Here is a 21921-nt window from a genome sequence, read left to right on the forward strand (position 1 = left end):
GCAACCTCTCCTTGGTATGGAACATTATCACCCGACCATGACATGCTTTTTGACCCTGATTCTTCACTAGAGTTTGACTCTTCAACCACTTTTTGCTTCTATTTACCTTTGTCTCTTTCATTTTCACTCACACGCTATAATTTTCATTGAGTGATCTGATGAGGCTCAGTAAGTTCATATCTGCACTATAGACACACACTAAGAGAACTAGGTGAAGGATTACTCAAAAACCAATAAAATTTGCAAAAGAGCTGCTGAAACTTGCTGACTGAGTTGATGCTCACAAAGTGCAATGGCGAGTTGCCTAACAGAAAAGGTGAGATCAATCGAAATCACGAAAGCATACTAAGCCAAGAGTTGAGTGATTATGCGAGCTAAGAGATGGTTAGGAAAGGCGACAAAACCATTAGAGAGTTGTTTGTAGCTCACAAAAAGGATCAGACTAAATTTAGGCAATTAACAAGGAAAAAGGTAAGGTAAAGACCTATTACGTGAGTTACCAAGTGTGATTGGCGAGCTATATTAGGCGCCAGAATATCCCCTATTATGACTCGCAAATCCATTAGGTGAAGATGAGGTTGCTCGCCGATACACCAAATTCCACAATTCAAACCAATTTTTCAAAACTTTTAGACCCAAAGTGATTTTAACAACTACACATGCACAAATTAAGCGTTAATTTCAACAACCCACATGAGGTAATACATGTAGGTACTCAAACTTCCCTACGAGACTAATCCAAACAACATAAAATGATGTATTCTCCCTTAAGAATGACACTCCCATCTATCATTGGGAAAAATCATTTATTCGTGTGTATGGGGTTACTCAGACTTCACTCAAACATGCATTATTCAGACTCAATTGATTTCAAATAAACACATCCACAGTTAGGACCAATTTCAATCTCAAATTTATATACCCGGTGATACTCCGACCAAGAGTAGGATGTTATCTAATAGATGCAACATCAAGGAACAACCTCCATTACCCATTCATAAACCCAATACAAAACTATGGAAATCAAAAAATTTATCACAAATTAGTAATAAAACCGTGTTGTCAATCACAATATCAATGGGAAAGGAAAGAAAAGTGATACCACAGTGCAATCAAGTAGCAGTTAGGTATGGGCAATTGAAATCATGAAAGCTAACCGTGTAATCACACTTAGACAAAGAGAGTTAGGGTGTGGAACTCAAGAGACATAATCCCACACAAACACACAAAGAGTTGATGAAAAATGCAAAAGATTTGACTAAATTAAAAGAAAAAAGGGAGGTATACATTGTAAGGGAGAAAAACGAGAAGATTTTGAAAAATAAAGACTTTAAACAAACAAAGGGCCTTTTTGTTCATTCAAGCGGCCAATTTGGTGAAGTCTTACTAACATCGCCGAGTTATCGGCGAATCATCCTTTGTGAATCTCATCGCTAAATGGCATGGATGATTAAGGACAAGGCACAAAGCAACTCAGCGATCCCGCTAGATCTCTCTAAATTAATTGTGCAGGTCACCCTTTGGTGCGCAGCTTGCCAATTTCTGCAGTTATTCTGGATCTAATAGAGCATTCCACAATGCGAGAAGAGGCACACCCGCCGAACCATTACATTATTCGCCAAAATAATAATTTTCTCACCAAAAGTCACCGATCTTCCAGAGTCAATTGAGTCTCCTGAGAACCTAGAGGTCGAACTAAAGAGAGATCACGAAGTTATGTCGGTGGCTCACCAAGTGAGGATAATCTTCCCTAAGTGTACAGTATGATTTTTACTTCTTGAGGCTCAAAATTAGGTGAGCCAAGATGGGTTCACCAATCCCTTTAGGTGGATTGCCTTTTTCTTCAGCTATTTGCCCATAGTTTTTCTTTAGTGACGTCAAACTTCATCCTACAAAATGAAAACATGTTATTCAAAAACCACTAAAAATTTGGGTATCCTCCCAAGAAGATCCTTAGTTTATGCTCTGGCACGACGTGGACAAACATTCAAGCTCTTGAGTACCAAACATGCAGTTGCAACACTGAGACCTACCATTATAATAATAGCACTGGAGTGCCAAACCTTGTGAATATGAACCTATTGAGGAATTAAACAACACTATGCCCCTCATTGTTAGGTAAGGACACCACCTCTACCATTTTTGACACATAATCAACTGCGACCAATATATGCTTGTTCTCGTAGGAACTCATAAAAGGACCTATGAAATCATTCCCCCACACATCAAACAATTCTACCTCAAGGATCAGAGTGAGAGGTAATTTATGTCGCCTCGACGCACCTCCTTGTTTTTGGAATTTCTCACACTTTTTAACAAGCGAGTTGGCGTCTTCATATAAGATAGACCAATAATAGATACTTTGGAGTACCTTGGAAGCTGTTTGTACCCCACTATGATGGCCACCAATCAGTGATGCATGACAAGCATGAAGTATAGCATCAACATCAGCTTTCGGAACATACCCCTGGATCATATGACATTCTCTAAATAGGTATGGATCATCCCAAAAATATTTCTTTGCATAAAAAAGAAACCTTTTGCATTGTTAAAAATTCAGTCCATCGGGAGAAATGTCGCATACCACAAAGATAGCAAAATCGGCATACTAAGGAGAAGAACTACTAGATAAAACCATAACCAACTCATCCGGAAATGCGTCTTTAGCATCCTTTTCACTAGAAAGCACCATATCGGACTCAAGCCTAGAAAAATGGTCCGCCACTTGGTTCTCACAACCCTTTCAATCCTTAACTTCAAAATTAAACTCTTGCAACAATAACACCCAATGGATCAAATAAGGTTTTGCATCTCTTTTAGCCATAAAGTAGTGGATCACGGCATGATAGGTGTGAACCACCAACTTAGTACCCAAAAGGTAGTCTAAGAATTTCTCAAAGGCATAGACAACAACCAATAATTCTTGCTCGGTGGCCAAATATTTCTTTTGGGTCAGGTTTGACATCTTACTAGCATAGTAGATGGGATAGAAAAAATTACCTTTCCTTTGGCCAAGAACAACCCCCAATGCAACACCACTTGCATCAAACATAAGCTCAAAAGGGATACTCCAATCTAGAGCAACAATAATCAATGACGATACAAGATTCTCCTTGAAACACAAGAATGCTTTGACACAAGCATCATCAAATTCAAATATGCTCTCTTTTTCAAGAAATTTAGAAAGAGGATATGCCACTTTAGATAAATCTTTGATAAACCTCCAGTAGAAACTAGCATGTCCCAAGAAGCTTCGGAAATCCTTTACCAAAATAGAAAGATATAGACAAGAAATAACTTTGACTTTGGCTTGATTAACTTGGGTACTATCTCCTGAAATTTTGTGTCCTAGCACTATACCCTCCTATATAATGAAGTGACACTTCTCCCAATTAAGCACAAGATTTGTTTCCACACAACTTTGTAATACTCTCCCAGGATGCTCAAGGAAAGCATCAAATATATCCCCCACATTTGAAAAATTATCCATAAAGAACTCCATTGTATCGTCTACCATGTCAGCAAAAATGGATAGCATATACCTTTGAAAATTTGCGGGAGCATTGCATAAACCAAAGGCCATTCGCCTGAAAGCAAAGGTTCCATATGGGCAAGTAAAAGTAGTCTTCCCTTGGTCCTCGGGGAGAACTAAAAATTTAAATATACCCAGAGTAACCATCCAAAAAGTAGTAACAACCATGACCCATAAGATGATCTAACATTTGGTCCTTGAAAGGCATAGGGAAGTGGTCTTTTCTGTGCAAGTATTTAATTTCCGATTGTCTGTGCATACCCTCCCATTGGTTACCATCCATATCTATACAAGTTCATTATTTTCATTTGGCACAACGGTCATGCCACCCTTCATACAGATGCATTTTACTAGGCTCACCCAGTTACTATCCTAATAGGATAGACAACACCTGCATCAAGCCATTTGATGATTTCCTTGTTCACTACCTCTTGCAGTGGAGGATTCAACTTCTATTTGTGGTTAATACTCAGCTTGCTTTTACTAGCGAACTGAATCTTATGTGTGCCAATACCAAGAGAGATTCCCACGATATTAGCAATTGTCCACCTCATAGCCTTAATGACCTTTTTCAGCATAGTCACAAGGGTTTGCACTTGCTTATCAATCAAATCTACAGCTATAATAACAGGAAAAGTACTATTTTCCCCCAAAAATACATATCAAAGGTGAGAATAAAGTACCTTTAGCTCAAACTTTGGTGGCTCATCAATGGACAGCTTTGCAGGTGGAGTGTCTATATTCTTCAAACCAAAATCTAGTTTTATGAGATTCTTGGAGTAAGACACAATAACTATTAGAGAAGCCACTACCTCATCATAATCCATAATCTCTTCCATATAAAAATTCAACAATATCACCACCAATGATTCTCCAATATTAGAAATGTCTTGCACATCGCAACCTCCTCATTAATAACATCAATCACCGATATCACATGAAGGTCATTCGGTTGCTTCATAAACATGCAAACATTGAAAGTAACTTCTTTACCATTTATCCAAAACTTCAACTCACAATTTTCCATATCAACAAGGAATCTACTGGTAGCCAAGAATGATCTTTTAAGAATAATAGGGACCTCGGCATCGATCTCACAATCAAGGATCACAAAATTAGCCAGAAATATAAATTTATCAACTTTCACTAAAACTTCATAGAGAACACCAATGGGACGCCTTATAGAATAGTCAACCATGAGAAGCCACATTGTGGTTGGCTTGGGCTCACCCAAACTGAGTTGCTTGAATATGGCATATGACATCAAGTTTATACTAGCACCCCAAATCGCAAAGTTCTTTGGAAAATTGATACAACCCAATGGTACATGGAATAGTAAACGCCACATGATTATCCTTCTTTACTAGGACATTACTTGACATGATGGCGCTACAACTATGAGAACCTCGATAGTCTTAAAATCCATGCTACATATTTTTGTCACCAATTCTTTCATAAATTTAGTATACCCAAGCATTTAAAACAATACCTCAACCAATGGAAAATTAATAGAAACTCTTGAGGACCAAGATAAACTTTTGAATTTTGACGTCTTCATCCTTCATTTTAAATCATTGGTGGAATGGAGGCTTTACCTTGCGAAGTGGATTTGTAGGAACCACCGGTGAAACTACTCCCACGTTAGACTTTGGATACTAACTAGAATCAGCAACCATCAGTGTGCCATTCACTTTATTGGATGTTTCATTATTTATCTCTTCTACTAATTTATCACCTTCAAACACAATGGTCTTACCCTTGCTTGAGCTAATCACTTCATCATTTGGTGCTTCCTTTATGATAACCTTTCTACTCCTAGTCAATATATCCATATATTGTGTGTTGTTGTTCTTAGGTTTCACCATCGTATCACTAGGGACACTACCTTAAGGCCTTGGATTCAAGTGGGTTGAGATTTTTCCTATTTGGGCCTCAAGTTTCTTTATCGACACCAAATAAGAAGTGATCAATTTGTTTAATGAAGAGAAGTCTGCTTTTATCTCTTTAATTACCTTGTCAAAACCTTCAACCTTGTTGAGAATATGAGCAAGCATATCCTCTTTCCAGAAACCCTGGGGATCGGCATTTCATTCTTTGGGCTTTAGACAATCATGATGAGGAACATATATATCATTCTCACCATGATTTTATCTCTAATTGTTACCTCGATCACGTCAATCCCTCTTACTCTATCTCCAACCACCTTCCTAGTCCTTTTTCCAACCTTGATAACACTCGAACTTGGATAGGTTGGATGGGAACCCCTCCCCCCTCGCAGCTAATTTGCTAGAAATTCCACCTCTTTGTTGTACATGGCATCGAACTTGGCATCCTCAAGGGTCAATCCAACATTTGCATCCACCACATTCATAGTTTTGTATCCTCCACCCATGAAATATTTATAGAGCAAATCAAATTGACTCATCATTTTCGCCATGTTCTCATCTCGCTTATGGTTCTTTTTAAGTTGTTCCTTGGTCATCCTAACATGGAGAGAAGACACATGGTCCTCTCATGTGTGTTATGTACAGTTGATTTTAGTCATTTCATAAAGAAATACTGAAGCAACAACGATTATTGTAACATTTTATCCGGTAGCCCATGAGTGGGACATAGCAAGAATATCTTTTGGAACCTTAGCCAAGTCACATGAATTGGTTCCCCATAAATTCTCTTGAAGTTTTGCATGATATGTCTCGATTTTAGCATCTTGGAAGGTGGGAAAAATTGTTCATAAAAAGGTTTTATGAGCTCATCCCAAGAGGTGATTAAATCCCTCAAAAGTTTCGCTAACCACTTGGTTGCTTCCCCCATATGAGAGAATGGAAACAACCTTAGCCGAATATACTCCTGCGAGATATTTTCTAAGAGAAAGTGTTGCACACATCCATAAAGTTTCGAATATGGTCATGAGGGTTCTTGTGAGAGAGGCCCCCAAAGAAGCCCTTCATTTGAAGTAACTGCAATATTGTACCATTCACGTGTAAGTTTGCATTACCCACAGTTGGGGGTAATCTTATAGCTCCGGTACTACCTATTTGGTCAACATAAACATCATTCATGTTTCCGATGTCATCATTTTGACCATTAAGACTCCCAGCATTACTCCCATCAACGCTCATTTATTCACCTAAATAAGATAAAAACAAGGAAATGATAGTAAGGGAGTTCTACTACAGATAAATAGATCACAAACAATTTCAATAAAAGAACTCTAATCACGATTCCCCATCAACGGCGCCATTTTTTGATAACATTCAAACTACACTTCTTATAAGTCAAAGTATAGAGAGTTTCTAACAAGTATAAAGCCAACAATGAGTTGGGGTGGATCGCACGAAGAATGGTATTGAATAGAATTATATCATGAAGTAGAGTAAAAGTAAATAAATCAAGACATGATTTAAATCAATGAATTTCAAAAATCAATTAGAAGATTTAACTGGTTTAGTGCTAACAAGATCAATAGAATAGAGTTCTGACAAGTTTTAGGAGACTTCTAGGGTAGGTGCGTAGTTAAGCATGTAGTACGGATATGGGTTTTTGTATCAACTCAAAATTTGTTAGTTTAATATGGATTTTTTTAATTTAGCATGGATTCAATTATGAATTATGGTTGCGAACATAATTGTATGCTAGATCTTCATGTTAGCTTGAGAATGTGATGTGAAGTGGTTGAATTAACAAATAGCCATTGATTTGAATTTTTCAATTGTAAATCTCACTCGAGAGAGGAGATTATGCTAAGGTTTGGGTAAATTTCGTTAACACCCATGTTCAGGCTCGAGAGTGCTTGTATGGATAGACGACTAGTGATTGAAAGCTACTTGTAGTATGATTGGCTAACCTAGCCTATCCATTGAAATTTAACGATATTGAGCTATGCATCTACCCATATTCGTACTATATGCTTAACTACGCACCTCCCCTAGAAGTCTCCTAAAACTTGTTAGAACTCCGTTACTATTGATCTTGTTGGATTAAATCAGTTAACTCTTCGAATTGATATATGAAATTCATTGATTTAAATCATATCTCGATTTATTTACTTTTACTCTACAAAAGATTAGAACACGTGCATACTTCGTGATTGAATTCTATTGAATGTCGTTCCTCATGGATAGACCCCAACTTATTATTGGGTTTATACTTGTTAGCAACCGTCTACACTTTGACTTGTAAGAAGTGTAGTATGAACGTTATCAAAGATAAACGTAGCAATATAGTTTAGGCAAAATAAAAAACCTTCATCATTTTTGGGAAAATAAAATAATTTGATAAACATTTTAACTTTACTCTACAATAGACCAAAAAAATAATGGATATTTAATTATTATACTAATATTTTAAAAAATTAAAACTAATTTAACTTTTATTTGATCTATATAAAAAATCATAATGTTTAATACTTTTACATCAATTATATATATATATATATATAACATATGGTACGTCATTCATTTTTTTTTAATTTAAGATTAGGTACAAGACCCATTTATTAGCAAAAAATATATAATGCTACCATGGGCCAAAAAGTCACCCAAGTACAAATACAAAAAAAAGAAACAAAAAACTAAGTAAAATAAATAAATAAAGACAACAATACGTTTAACAAAGAATCTAGAAGGATCTCTCTGTAGATGTCATCTTCTCCATCTCTCAACGGCAACCCTGAACACCAGCAGGAGCTTGTCTCCAATCAGCGGCAACAAAGTAATAGTGAGGAGCTTAAGTGACATCCACTTGGGCATTTTAAATCTCACAAATGCCATGGATTCAACTGTTGGGTTTAATTGATAGGTTGAATGGGAAATTGAGGGAAAAAGAAGTGGACAGGAAATGATATGTTCTCTCGTGCTTTATTAAATAAGCTTTGGTCCCACATAGGTGGTGGAAATGAAAAGTCTCCTACTTAAAAGTAGAAGCACTCCTTCATGTTGCTAAAGGGTCAAGAAGAGGGTCTCCCCTCGCGCCGTCGTCGTTGTCGCTTGCTCGACTCGGCTTCGGCTTCGGATATGATTGATAATCTTTTTGGACCAAATTTTCTTTAAATTTTTAATTAATTAATATTATTTATTTATTTATTTAATTAAGTGAAAAAAAATCCCGACCCGCGACCCGCGACCCGTTTCTTTCCCGGATTAATTTAAAATTTCCCTCCGTTTTTTCCAATGGATTTTTGAAAGGTTGCAACCTTATCCGAAAAGTTGCAAACCTTTTCTCAACAGGCAAACCTTTTCACAACAGGTGCCTTTTCTTAAAAGGTGTAAATAGTCTTTGGAGACTAAAACCTGTGTGGTTTTCTACTCCGTATGAAATAAATATTCTAATTTTAAGAGTATAAAAACTTCGTTGGAATATTAAAGTTCATACTTGTACAACGATTTGAAGTGTATAAAAACTTCGTCGTTGTTTTTGTAAAAGGTCTGATATTCTGAAATATTAAGACAGTTTGTCTATTTTGACAGTGAAAAGAAATGACAAGTGATACTGCTACTACTTCTGCGACTGTTGCTGCAACAAGCCGCACTTCTGTGCCACCGATAGAAAAACCAGGAAAATTTTCTGGAGCCAACTTCAAAGGATGGCAGCAAAGGGTGTTCTTTTGGCTTACCACTCTTGGTATGCAGAAGTTCACTAACAAAGATCCTCCTGTGGCCGCTGCTGATATGCAGGCCAATGAAAAATTTATGATTACTGAGGCATGGACACAGGCAGATTTTCTATGCAAGGGCTACATCCTAAGTGCTTTGGATGATGATTTGTACAATGTCTATAGTGCTGTGAAAACTTTTAAAGAATTATGGGATGCACTTGAGAAGAAGTACAAGACTGAAGACGCATGCTTGAAAAAATTTGTGGTTGCTAAGTTCCTAAACTATAAAATGATAGATAGCAGAACTATTGGAACCCAAGTTCAAGAACTACAACTTATTTTTCATGACCTTATTGCTGAAGGTATGGTAGTTAATGAAGCATTTCAAGTGGCTGCGATGATAGAAAAATTGCCTCCTTCGTGGAGAGATTTCAAAAATTATCTAAAGCACAAGAGTAAGGAAATGAAGTTGGAAGATCTTGTGATTCATCTCAAGATCGAGGAAGATAACAAAACAGCAGAAAAGAAGTTGCGTGGAAATTTAACAATTATAGGAGCGAACATCGTTGAAGATGCTGCTCCAAAGAATAAGAAAAGGAAGCAACCTTTTGGAAAGAATCAGGAGCAGAACAAGAAAAAGTTCAAGGGCAATTGTTATAATTGTGGGAAAGTTGGACACAAAGCTCCAGATTGTCGTTTTCTGAAAAAGGACAAGAGAAAGGGACAAGCCAATATGGTGAAAATAAAGAAGGTATTGATGATCTGTGTGCAATGCTATCAGAATGCAACCTAGTAGGTAATCCCAAAGAATGGTGGCTTGATTCGGGAGCTACTTTGCATGTGTGTCCAATCCGAGAAGCCTTCTCTACTTATTCCCTTGCAGCACCTGATGCGACGATCTATATGGGAAATTCTACAACTGCAAAGATTGAAGGATATGGGAGAGTATTTCTGAAAATGACATCCGGCAAGGTGGTGACGCTGAACAAAGTGTATCATGTTCCAGAAATGCGAAAGAATTTGGTGTCTGCCGGCCTTCTTATCAAGAATGGATTCAAGTGTGTTCTAGTTTCAGACAAAGTAGTTGTCAGTAAGAATGAAATGTATCTAGGAAAAGGCTACCTCACTGAGGGTCTTTTCAAACTAAATGTAATGGTTGTTGATGATAACAAAGTTCAAGCTTCTTCTTACTTACTTGAGTCAAATAATTTATGGCATTCACGTTTAGGACATGTCAATCATAAAACCTTGCGAAAACTGATTAATTTAAATATATTGCCTAACTTTGATTGCAATAAATCAAAATGCCAAGTATGTGTTGAATCTAAGTATGCTAAGCATCCTTAAAAATCTATTGAAAGGAATTCTAGTCACTTAGAATTGATTCACACAGACATTTGTGATATGAAGTCTACACCAACTTGTGGTGGAAAGAAATATTTTATAACTTTTATTGACGATTGCACTCGATATTGTTATGTATATTTGCTTAATAGTAAGGATGAAGCAATTTATGCATTTAAGCAATACAAGAACGAAGTAGAAAATCAATTGAATAAAAAGATAAAAATGATTAGAAGTGATAGGAGTGGAGAATACGAATCTCCTTTTGAAAAGATATGTTTAGAATATGGAATTATTCATCAAACTACTGCCCCCTACACACCTCAATCAAATGGAGTTGCGGAAAGGAAAAACCGAACATTAAAAGAAATGATGAATGCTTTATTAATAAGTTCCGGTTTACCGCAGAACTTGTGGGGGGAAGCTATCCTTACAGCTAATCGAATACTCAACAGAGTACCCCACAACAAAACACAAACTATTCCATATGAATTATGGAAAGGAAGAAAACCCAACTTGAAATATTTCAAAGTGTGGGGGTGTTTAGCAAAGGTCCAAGTTCCTTTGCCCAAAAGGGTAAAAATTGGACCAAAGACCGTGGATTGTGTTTTTATTGGCTATGCTACAAACAGCAAAGCTTGTCAATTTTTGGTTCACAAATCAGACAATCCTGAAATTAATGTTAATACGGTAATTGAATCAGATAATGCTGAATTATTTGAAAATATTTATCCGTATAAAACTAAAAGTGAATCCTCAAGTGAAAGATCTAAACGACCAAGAGAAGTTCAAAAGGAAAGTAAACCAACCGAAGAGGATCCAAGGTGTAGCAAATGTCAAAAGATATCTACTTCCTTTGGACGAGATTTTGTGACATTCTTGCTTGAAAATGAGCCTCAAACATTTAAAGATGCAATGTCTTCTTCTGATTCAACATTTTGGAAAGAGGCAATCAATAGTGAGATTCAATCAATTTTGAATAACCATACATGGGAATTGGTTGATCTTCCTCCTGAAAATAAACCTTTAGGATCAAAATGGATATTTAAAAGGAAAATGAAAGCTGATGGCACTATTGATAAATATAAGGCAAGACTTGTGGTCAAAGGTTATAGACAAAAAGAAGGTCTTGATTACTTTGACACATACTCGCTGGTAACAAGAATAACATATATTCGGGTGTTAGTGGCACTTGCAGATGTATATGGTCTTGAAATTCATCAAATGGATATTAAGACGGCTTTCTTAAATGGAGAATTGGAGGAAGAAATTTACATGGAACAACCTGAGGGTTTCGTAGTTCCAGGTAAAGAAAGGAAAGTGTGCAAACTTGTTAAGTCACTTTATAGACTTAAACAAGCACCTAAACAATGGCATGCAAAATTTGACCAAACAATGTTGGCAAATAGATTTAAGATTAATGAGTGTGACAAATGTGTTTACATTAAAAATACTCCAAATCATGAAGTCATTGTTTGTTTATATGTTGATGACATGTTGATAATGAGTAAAGATATTGCCAATGTAAATGCTATGAAGCGTATGCTTGCTAGCAAATTTGACATGAAAGACTTAGGGGTTGCTGACTTAATCTTAGGAATTAGGATCCATAAAACTCCACAAGGTCTAGCATTATCACAGTCACATTATATTGAAAATATACTCGATAAGTTTAAATATTTAAATTTCAATATTGCAAAAACTCCAATTGATGTAAGTTTTGCACTTCAAAAGAATGAAGGTAAAAGTGACTCACAATTGGACTATGCACGAGTTTTGGGAAGTTTGATGTATATTATGAATTGTACACGACCAGATATAGCATGTGTTATTAGCAAGTTGAGTTGATTCACGAATAATCCTAATCAAACTCATTGGATGGCAATGAAACGAGTCTTGGGGTATTTGAAACACACCCAAAACTATGCTTTGCATTATAATAAATATCCCGCAGTAATTGAGGGATATAGTGATGCAAACTGGATCACCGGATCATCTGAAGTTAAATCCACAAGTGGATATGTTTTCACCATTGGTGGAGGAGCAGTGTCTTGGAAATCATCAAAACAGACATGCATCACCCGCTCTACAATGGAGTCTGAATTTATATCTTTAGACAAGGCTGGTGAAGAAGCTGAATGGCTTCGAAATTTTTTGGAAGATATTCCATTTTGGCCCAAACCTTTGGCACCCATATGTATACATTGTGATAGCCAAGAAGCAATAGGGAGGGCAGGAAATGTTATGTATAATGGAAAATCGCGTCACATTCGACGGCGACACAATACTGTTAGACAACTACTCTCTAGTGGTGTTATCACTATTGACTACGTAAAGTCAAGAGATAATGTATCGGATCCACTAACAAAAGGCTTATCTAGAGAGGCTGTTGAAAGATCATCGAGGGGAATGGGGTTAAAGCCTAGGACAAGTCAACATGGCGGTAACTCTACCTAGTAGACTGGAGATCCCAAGAACTAGGTTCAAAGAGATCAAACAAAGTTATGATTGACGGTTCAACATTGTCAAATAACTCAACCCATTCTCGTGATGATGACAATGTTCAGAAACAAAGGATAAAACCTTAAGGCTTTTTAATGAGTTAATAAAGCTTTAAAGGTTTTTTAATGATTATCTAAATCTGACGGAAAATGACTAGATAGTGTGTCTATAGGACTACACGTTTATAAATCACCTATGTGAATGTGAAGTATAAGCCGTTTCAAGGGGAATGACGGTAAAGGCCCATTCTCTATGCATTCACGAAACCAGGCGGTGTTCATGGCTGAAACGAACACAACCGTGAGAACCATAGATGGTTGATGATTGATTGTGTGACTTATGTTGTCTAGTTATATAATAAAGTTCGACGGTTCAAAGATATCGCATCTACCAATTGATCGAGTATATCCTATATAAGTTCACTATGGAAAGTTCAAAGGAAAACCTACTTATCGAGATGCAATTAATCTTCGCTTGTATATCACACTTATCCATGCATTCTTTTATCTTGTAGACATTCCCCATTCATGTGGGGGATTGTTGGGTTTAATTGATAGGTTGAATGGGAAATTGAGGGAAAAAAAGTGGAGAGGAAATGATATGTTCTCTCTTGCTTTATTAAATAAGCTTTGGTCCCACATAGGTGGTGAAAATGAAAAGTCTCCTACTTAAAAGTAGAAGCACTCCTTCATGTTGCTAAAGGGTCAAGAAGAGGGTCTCCCCTCGCGCCATCGTCGTCGTCGCTCGCTCGGCTCGGCTCGGCTTCGGCTTCGGCTTCGACTTTGGATTTGGTCAATTGATATGATTGGTTGATAATTTTTTTGGACCAAATTTTCTTTAAATTTTTAATTAATTAATATTATTTATTTATTTAATTAATTAAGTGGAAAAAAAATCCTGACCCGCGACCCCTTTATTTCCCGGATTAATTTAAAATTTCCCTCCGTTTTTTCCAACGGATTTTTGAAAGGTTGCAACCTTGTCCGAAAAGTTGCAAACCTTTTCTCAACAGGCAAACCTTTTCCCAACAGGTGCCTTTTCTTAAAAGGTGTAAACAGTCTATATATATCTGTTAATCCTCAGAATGTTCCATACGAAAATTCTGAAACAACATCTTCTTCTTCTTCTTTCTGCACTTCCTAAATTCGTGTGATATACAACCTTCGAGTGGTTCGCAGTCACCAAAAATTAGCAGTACCTCTACTTTGGTGAGTAAATCGTTCTATCCTGGGAGGAAAGATTCCAAAACCTCGGGTACTTTGAGGGGAATAATTTCCTTAAGGACACACTGTGCAGTCAGTGGGCTCGATTTTGTTCTTGAATTAATTTCCAGATTCTGTGTTTTATTACTTTTAGTTTTTGTTACTGTTTTAATATTTTCCAATACAGTTTACTAACATCAACATCGTTGAAGAATTCTTCAGCTCCAAATATACTTGTCACCAGTGATTCGAGCTAAGTTCCTATCCCTTTATCATATCCTTGAATCGACCTCCAGTGATGAATGAACAACTCATTTCCACGTTTATGCACGTTGAGATCCAAAGACCTAATACCAATACAGTAAACCATGACTCTGAGTAGCACAAATCATTGGACATTGAGCAGGTTCTTATCTATTCTGTCTCTCTACCTTGTTGTAGAGGTGAAAAGTGATATCCCCTTTTCATTATTCATATATGATTTTAGATCTTTGTTTGATCGATATGAGCAATACTCTTCATACCTAATTTACGTATATATCCTCACTAGTTGAACTCCATGTATATCCATCCAGCTAATTACGATTCTTATCATTTACATGAAAGTTGTTGTTTTGGCCCTTTCTTGTTCTGAGATTTGGTATACTGGTTTTATCCATCTGCCATATAGTTTTGGCTTGCGTTGGTAACTCCTGTGAATGATTAAAGTGAATGCATCTTGTACCTGCAAAACTAGAAACTAAGTTAGTTAAAAAATCTGCAAGCTTGTTCCTTTCTCTGAAAGTGTGCACCACTACTACCTCCCTATTCTCCATGTCCTTTTGAATAGCTCTAATATTGGTACGTCGTTCTTCTATTTCTAAGTTTACTTTTATTTTGATTCTAATTCAAGTAATCTTTTTGCATTCATTATCATATCCTCTCTGTCTTTATTTATTCCTGTTAGTTAACAAACTTACCGATTATATATGAATTACATAATCAACAATTGACTATAAATTCTCTCTTTTTAATAATTTCTCATGTTTGTCTTCTAATTGAAAATTATGATAAAAAATTGGACGAAATAAGCATGTTACTATCGCATAAAGCCGCCGAAGAAATCTAAGGCTTATTTCTTTCTCTTTCCTTTTTTATTTTCTACGAGAAAGGTAGGTCCTTTTCTGGTTGCGGAAAATTTGCATCCTTTCACTGCTACTAATTTAAGGCGAGATTATATAACACTATTTTCATAGTGATTTCCATCAATTCGAACTCTTGTGAGTGTTGATTTATTTTTTGTAGGTAGTCAATATTGAAAATTTTCGTTGTATATGTGTGGGTATTATAACCATAAACATAGTAGTTGATGGTGGTTGTATTGTCAATAGGCTAACAGTAAAAGGGATCTTAGGGACTCTCGTGGAATTAAAACTTATCTAAAGCCCTGGATACCCTAATTTTAAGCTTTTGAATCATGATATTCTTCGTATTCAACTTGTTATTTATATTTAAACCAGATCTATAAATGTGCCATAGCTAAATCATTGAATAATTTCTCCTGAACTTTATTGTGCTTATGTCTAGCAAATCATCTTCTCAAGTCATTATATGTTTTTCTGCTAGGGCTTCATCCTAAGAGGTATTAGAAGAATTAATAATAAATATATGATAAGAGGAAAAATATATTTTACAAATTAAGGAATATATAACTTAAATTATACTAATAATTGTATTATATTATTATACTAATATATACTGTAGTTCATTTATACTTTACCTATTGTTTATAGTGAGTTTTCGTGTATCAATATCAGCATAATTTTGACTTTAGATATCAATGAAGAAATTTTGTTCACTATATTTAATTTTTCTCATTAATTCTCATGTGATGGTGAGTCATCATGTTCCTCTTTAAGTAAGCTTTTTATCTTAAAAATTGTACATTATTTATTTAGAATTTTGGGACTAATAATATACGTACACACAATAATTTATGTTTTTTTTATGTATATTTGTTATTACTTAATGCAATAAACACGTGCAAAACACGTACGCTAAACCAGTTCCTAAAGTAGCATGACAGGGACAAATACATAAAAAAAAGTATGACTAAAGGCAAATATAACTCTTTTCTAGGAGTTCAGGGAGAAATATGATCCTTTTTTGTTAAATGTATGCTATCCTCTGGGGAAATCACCGATTGGTGGGTAGAAGTATATATTTATTGCACTCATTTATCTTATATTTTGATCAATTTGTTTGTATATTAAGTGTATTTTATCCGCTTTATGCTTAATATTCATATTTTATTTACAGAGAAACTGATTTTAACGGAATGGGATGATCTTGTCACCACCCAAAATTGAGTGTGGTGGCACTCGTCTAACCCACCAAGAAGAGTCAACCTAAGAGTCTGAACAGATCAAAATAAGAGAAAATGTAAAGCCTAATATGACATAGTTAAACATAAGTGGATAATAGATTCTAAACCACCCAAGACTTGGTGTCACATATACAAGCCACTATTTCAACAGAAATGGAAAAGATACAAGTCTATATGTCTCAGTCCTCAAGTATAACAAAGCATAAAGTAAATGAACGACGAGAGTCTGCCGAAGGAGACAAGCTGCTACCTCTCACGCGTGCAGAAGCTCGGCCCCAAATCAATAGAAGTACTAAGAGCAGGAGGTGTCGGGCTCAGATCCTACATAGATGTAGAAACAATAGGTGAGAACCAATAAAATAGTACTTAGAAAAATGGAAACTGAACCCTAAATAAATCAATACGGGACACAGGTACTCCTAACATCCCAATCACAATCCTCCACAACTACACACTTACACTCAAACAACCCAATCTATACAATTTATATCATTATTACCAGAATACTAGATAGTCTACAGGTAGAAAGCACATATACGTTCTCACCACTATACTCAGGTAAACTCAGGAAATCTTAAATCATAATCAATTACAGGATGAAATAGATGTAAATGTAATGTCAAATATCGTGATGCATGTCTGTCCTATAATACACATCCGTTGATTACCTCAGACTGGAATTCATAAGGGCCTCACATAGACCATGTATACGCATGAAAAGACCTCGGCCAATATCTGCCGGAAGAGACCTCGGCCATAAAATCCGCCGAAAAAGACCTGGACCGCTGGAATAGACATTGGCAAATCACCTCGATCGATAGAAACCTCCGTCTCAATATCTCGTGCCTCACTCATATCATTGCTCAGCCATTACAGATAAATATATGGACAAGTAATGTAATGAGTGAAACAGGATAAATATTCAAATAAGTTGTCATATAGCCCACAATCGCACAAAAGATCAATGTCTCATAAATCACAACACTTAGACAATTACCCCTATTCGAATTTCACTATCACACTTCAAATCATAATAATTCAATTCAATCTAATAACCCAACACACCCTTGTTCTCTCACACAGAAAAATATAAGGTTCAACAAACTTAACACAGGTTAGAATTCCACTTGCCTTAACCAAAAGTCACGAACAATATGAACTCAAAGGTTTTCCCATATGATGATACTCTAAATCACCACAATCTAACAAAATATAGACTCACAATCACATTTTGAAACTATTGACACCAAAATCAAGAAATTTGGGTGAAAAGGGTAAAATGGTCAAAAATCTCATATTGGAAATCGAACTCAGAATATGATTATTTTTAGATGAAAATATTCTCCAATTAATAAGGAATCTAATGGTGAAAACGTGTTCAAAAACGGGGTTAGAATGAGTTCATAAACCCGACTTTAGATAGAATTTTGGATTAGGCAAAAAACCCCAAATCTCCAATTTGAAATCCAATTTTTGATGTTAAAATCATGAATTAATCAATGAAAATCAAAGAGATAGGTTGAAAAAAAATTACCCAATAGTTATCCATGAAAATTCCCTTGAAATTTGCCTATACTGAGCTTAGAATGTCAAAAATGGAGGAAATTGGCTGTAATTCCATCTTTTGGGAAAAGACACTGTTTAGGCCCACTTGACCTTTCGAGAGCGCGACCCACTTACATCGAGAATGCAAAAGTCAGGTCCTTACTTCATCACGATTGCATCCCATACCTCGCAATTGCGAAGGTCAAAGGGAAGGTGCCTCGCGATCGCGGCAGGACTCTTCCGCAAAAGCGAAGAACAAGTGGAGGCACCAGTTAACAACCATTTTACAAGGCTAAATCTCTGAATGGACCTTCGGAATTCGATCGGAACCCCATGAACACAAACCAGATATGCAACCCTACTAAATTCAACATTTCGGACTCAATGGAACCATCGAAATTCGAATTGGAAGCCTCCTTGAGCCAGAATTCAATAAGTCACAACTAAACTAGTTTCGACACTTGAGATATCCAAACTACCCTCGGGACCTCTAAAAATTATAACAAAGCCATTTCTAGATTTTGAATCACCTCCCAAAATCATTGGAACAATCAGAAATTTAATTCGAGTACCCGTACCCCAAATATTGACCAAAGTCAAACTTGAATCAAACTTTAACTCAATTTCCAACTTCGGACCTAAATTCCATTTTTTTACTCCAAATATGATTCCGACAACAGTCCTAGATCAATTTCCACATTTCAGAACTGATGAAATTGATAAAATTCTATTCTAAGACTCGAAACTCCAAATGAACTCGAAACTCAAAATTTGACAACTTAAGCCTTTAAAACTCATTTCTCAAGCAAAACCTCAACTTTTCACAAGATTTCGAAAAACTAACTTTCAGACCCAATCAAAAGTGACTCGGGGAAACTAATGGGAGGGATAAAATTGTAATTTTATCAAAAATGTCAAAAATGACCTACAGAGTCTTTACATCATCCATTACTAAAAACCATGTTCATCCTCGAACATAAAGAAAGGGACATACTTGGAGTATCAAAAAGATAGGGGTAACAGGCTCGCATGTCTGACTCTAACTTCCAAGAATCCTTCTCCATGGACCGATGCTTCCACTAGACCTTCACCAAAGCTATATCCTTGGTACTCAATTTCCTGACCTGTTTGTCCAAAACAGCCACAGGCTCCTGCTCATATGTCAAATCTAGGCTCAACTCTACCGAATCATAAGAAATCACATAAGACTCATCTGAAATGTAGCGTCATAGCATCGAGACATGAAATACTGGATGCACAGAGGATAGGCTAGGTGGTAATGTAAGTCTATATGTCATCTCTCTCACTTGGTCTAAGATCTCAAAAGGGCCAATAAGACTTGGGTTGAGCTTGCCCTTCTTCCCGAATCTCATGAAAGCCTTCAAGGGAGAGATCCTCAACCATACTTGATCCCCGACCATGAATACCAAAGGTCGAACCCTTCTGTCAGCGTAGCCCTTCTAGAGAGTCTGAGTTGTCAACAACCTATCCTGAATCAGCTAAACCTGCTCCATGGCATCTTGAAGCAAATTAGTGTCTAGGCTATCCACTGCCACAGAATCAAACCATCCAATGGGCGATCTAAATCTTTGGCCATATAAGGCCTCAAAAAGAGCCATCTTGATGCTAGAATAGTAACTGTTGTCTTAAGCAAACTCCGCTAGGGGAAAGTGTTGATCCCATCGAGCACCAAAATATATCATACATGCCTGTAGCATATCCTCAAGCACTTGAATTATCCTATCAGACTATCCATCGACCTGAGGGTGGAATGCAGTACTCATATCAAATCGAATACCCAATCCACACTGCACGGCCTTCTAGAAGTGAGACGTGAACAATAAGCCTTAATCCGATATGATGGAAACACAGACCCCCTAAAGCCTAACAATCTGAATAATATAGAGCTGAGCCAACCTATCCGCCTTGAAGTTAACCTTAACTGGAATGAAATGAGCCAATTTGGCAATTAGTCAACCACAACCCAAATAGAATCGAATCCTTCCATGGTAGTGGGCAAACCCACCACGAAATCCATCGTGATCCTCTCCAAATTCCAAGTAGGAATAGGAATCCTCTAAAACTCACCCCCGGGCCTCTAGTGCTCACACTTAATCTGCTGGCATGTCAAACACTTAGACACAAACTCGATGATGTCTTTCTTCATACCAAACCACCAATAATATTGACTCAAGTCATTGTACATCTTTGCTTTCCTTGGATAAATAGAATATCGAGTGTAGTGGGCCTCCTCAAGTATCAATCTGACCAAATCACCAACCTTGGGCACACAAATGTGAATCCCAATCCTCAAAACACCCTCAGAATCAAGTACTGCTTCCCTAGCTTCACCTCTCATCACCTTGTCTCGAATGAGGCACAACTTCTCATCCTCAAACTGCCTCTCTTGGATTTGATCCATCAAAGAAGAGTGGGCCTCTATAAAGGCAAGCACTCAGCCCTCATCAGAAATCTGGAATGTCACCAACCCATTGGCCAATCTCTGAACATCTTTAGCCAAGAGTCACTCCTTAGCTCGAATAGCTGCATGACTTCCCATACTAGAAGTCTTCCTACTCAATGCATCCTCCACCATATTGGCCTTCCAGGGGTGATATAATATAGTCAAATCATAATCCTTCAGAACCTCAACCCACCTTCTTTTCCTCAAATTCAAGTCCCATTAGCTAAAGATGTGTTGCAGACTTCGGTGATTAGTGAGTATCTCACAATGAACCCCATATAAGTAATGCCTCCATAACTTCAAAACAAAGATAACCGTTGCCAACTCTAAATCATCAGTAGGATAGTTCTTTTCATGAGCCTTCAATTTCCTCAAAGCATAGGTAATGACCTTCCCTTTTAGCATCAATATTCCACTGAAGCCCACTCCCAATGCATCACAATACATAATGAAGTCAACACCCTCCTCAGGCAAGGTCAACACAGGCGCAGTATTCAATAATACCTTAAGCTTTTGGAAGCTCTCCTCACACTCATTCGACTAATGAAATACCACATTCTTTTTAGTGAGCCTGTCTATGGAGCTGGTATTGTAGAGAAGACCTGAACAAAACAATGATAATACCCTGCCAAACCTAAAAAACTGCAAATCTCAATAGTTGAGGTCAGTCTAGTCCATCCTCGGACTACCTTGATCTTAGCTAGATTGACTTTAATTACCTCCTTGGACACCACATGGCCTAATAACTCCACCGAACTTAACCAAAACACACACTTAGAGAACTTGGCATAAAGTTTCTCCTCTCTAAGCTTCTAGAGCACAATCCTCAAGTGTTGCACATGATCTACCTCAGTCTTGGAGTAAACCAAGATATCATCAATAAATACAATCAAAAATAAATTCAAATATGGACGGAACACCCCATTTATCAACTCCATAACTACCACTGGGGCGTTAGTCAGCCCGAAAGACATAACAAGAAACTTATAGTGGCCATATTTTATCCGGAAGGATGTCTTAAGAATATCTGAAGGACGAATCTTCAACCGATGATACCTGGATCTCGAATCGATCTTAGAGAATCAGGACGCTCATTGGAGCTGCTTAAATAAATCATCGATACAGGGAAGAGGGTACTTGTTCTTGACAGTCACCTTGCTCAACTGTTTATAGTCGATGCACATCCTCATAGACCCGTCCTTCTTCACAAATAACATAGGGGCACCCCACACGGTGAAACACTAGGGAGAATAAACCCCTTACACAACAGATCTTGAATCTACTCCTTTAGCTCCTTTAACTCAGCTGGAGTCATACGATAAGTAGAAATAGAAATGGGCTTGGTGTCCGATTCGAGGTCAATAGCAAAGT

General features: G+C 36.9%; 1 protein-coding gene across 1 annotated transcript; it reads right to left on the reverse strand.

Moving 5' to 3' along the window:
* Nucleotides 1-20184: 20184 nt before the first annotated feature.
* Nucleotides 20185-21667, reverse strand: LOC129890551 (uncharacterized). The gene is made up of 2 exons (XM_055966086.1): nt 21607-21667; nt 20185-20525 (listed from the first exon to the last, which is right to left on the reverse strand). Exons 1-2 carry the CDS (start codon nt 21665-21667, stop codon nt 20185-20187), a joined length of 402 nt encoding a protein of 133 aa, XP_055822061.1.
* Nucleotides 21668-21921: the final 254 nt, after the last annotated feature.

This window comes from Solanum dulcamara, chromosome 5 (genome assembly GCF_947179165.1).
Source record: "Solanum dulcamara chromosome 5, daSolDulc1.2, whole genome shotgun sequence".
Lineage (NCBI taxonomy): Eukaryota > Viridiplantae > Streptophyta > Magnoliopsida > Solanales > Solanaceae > Solanum > Solanum dulcamara.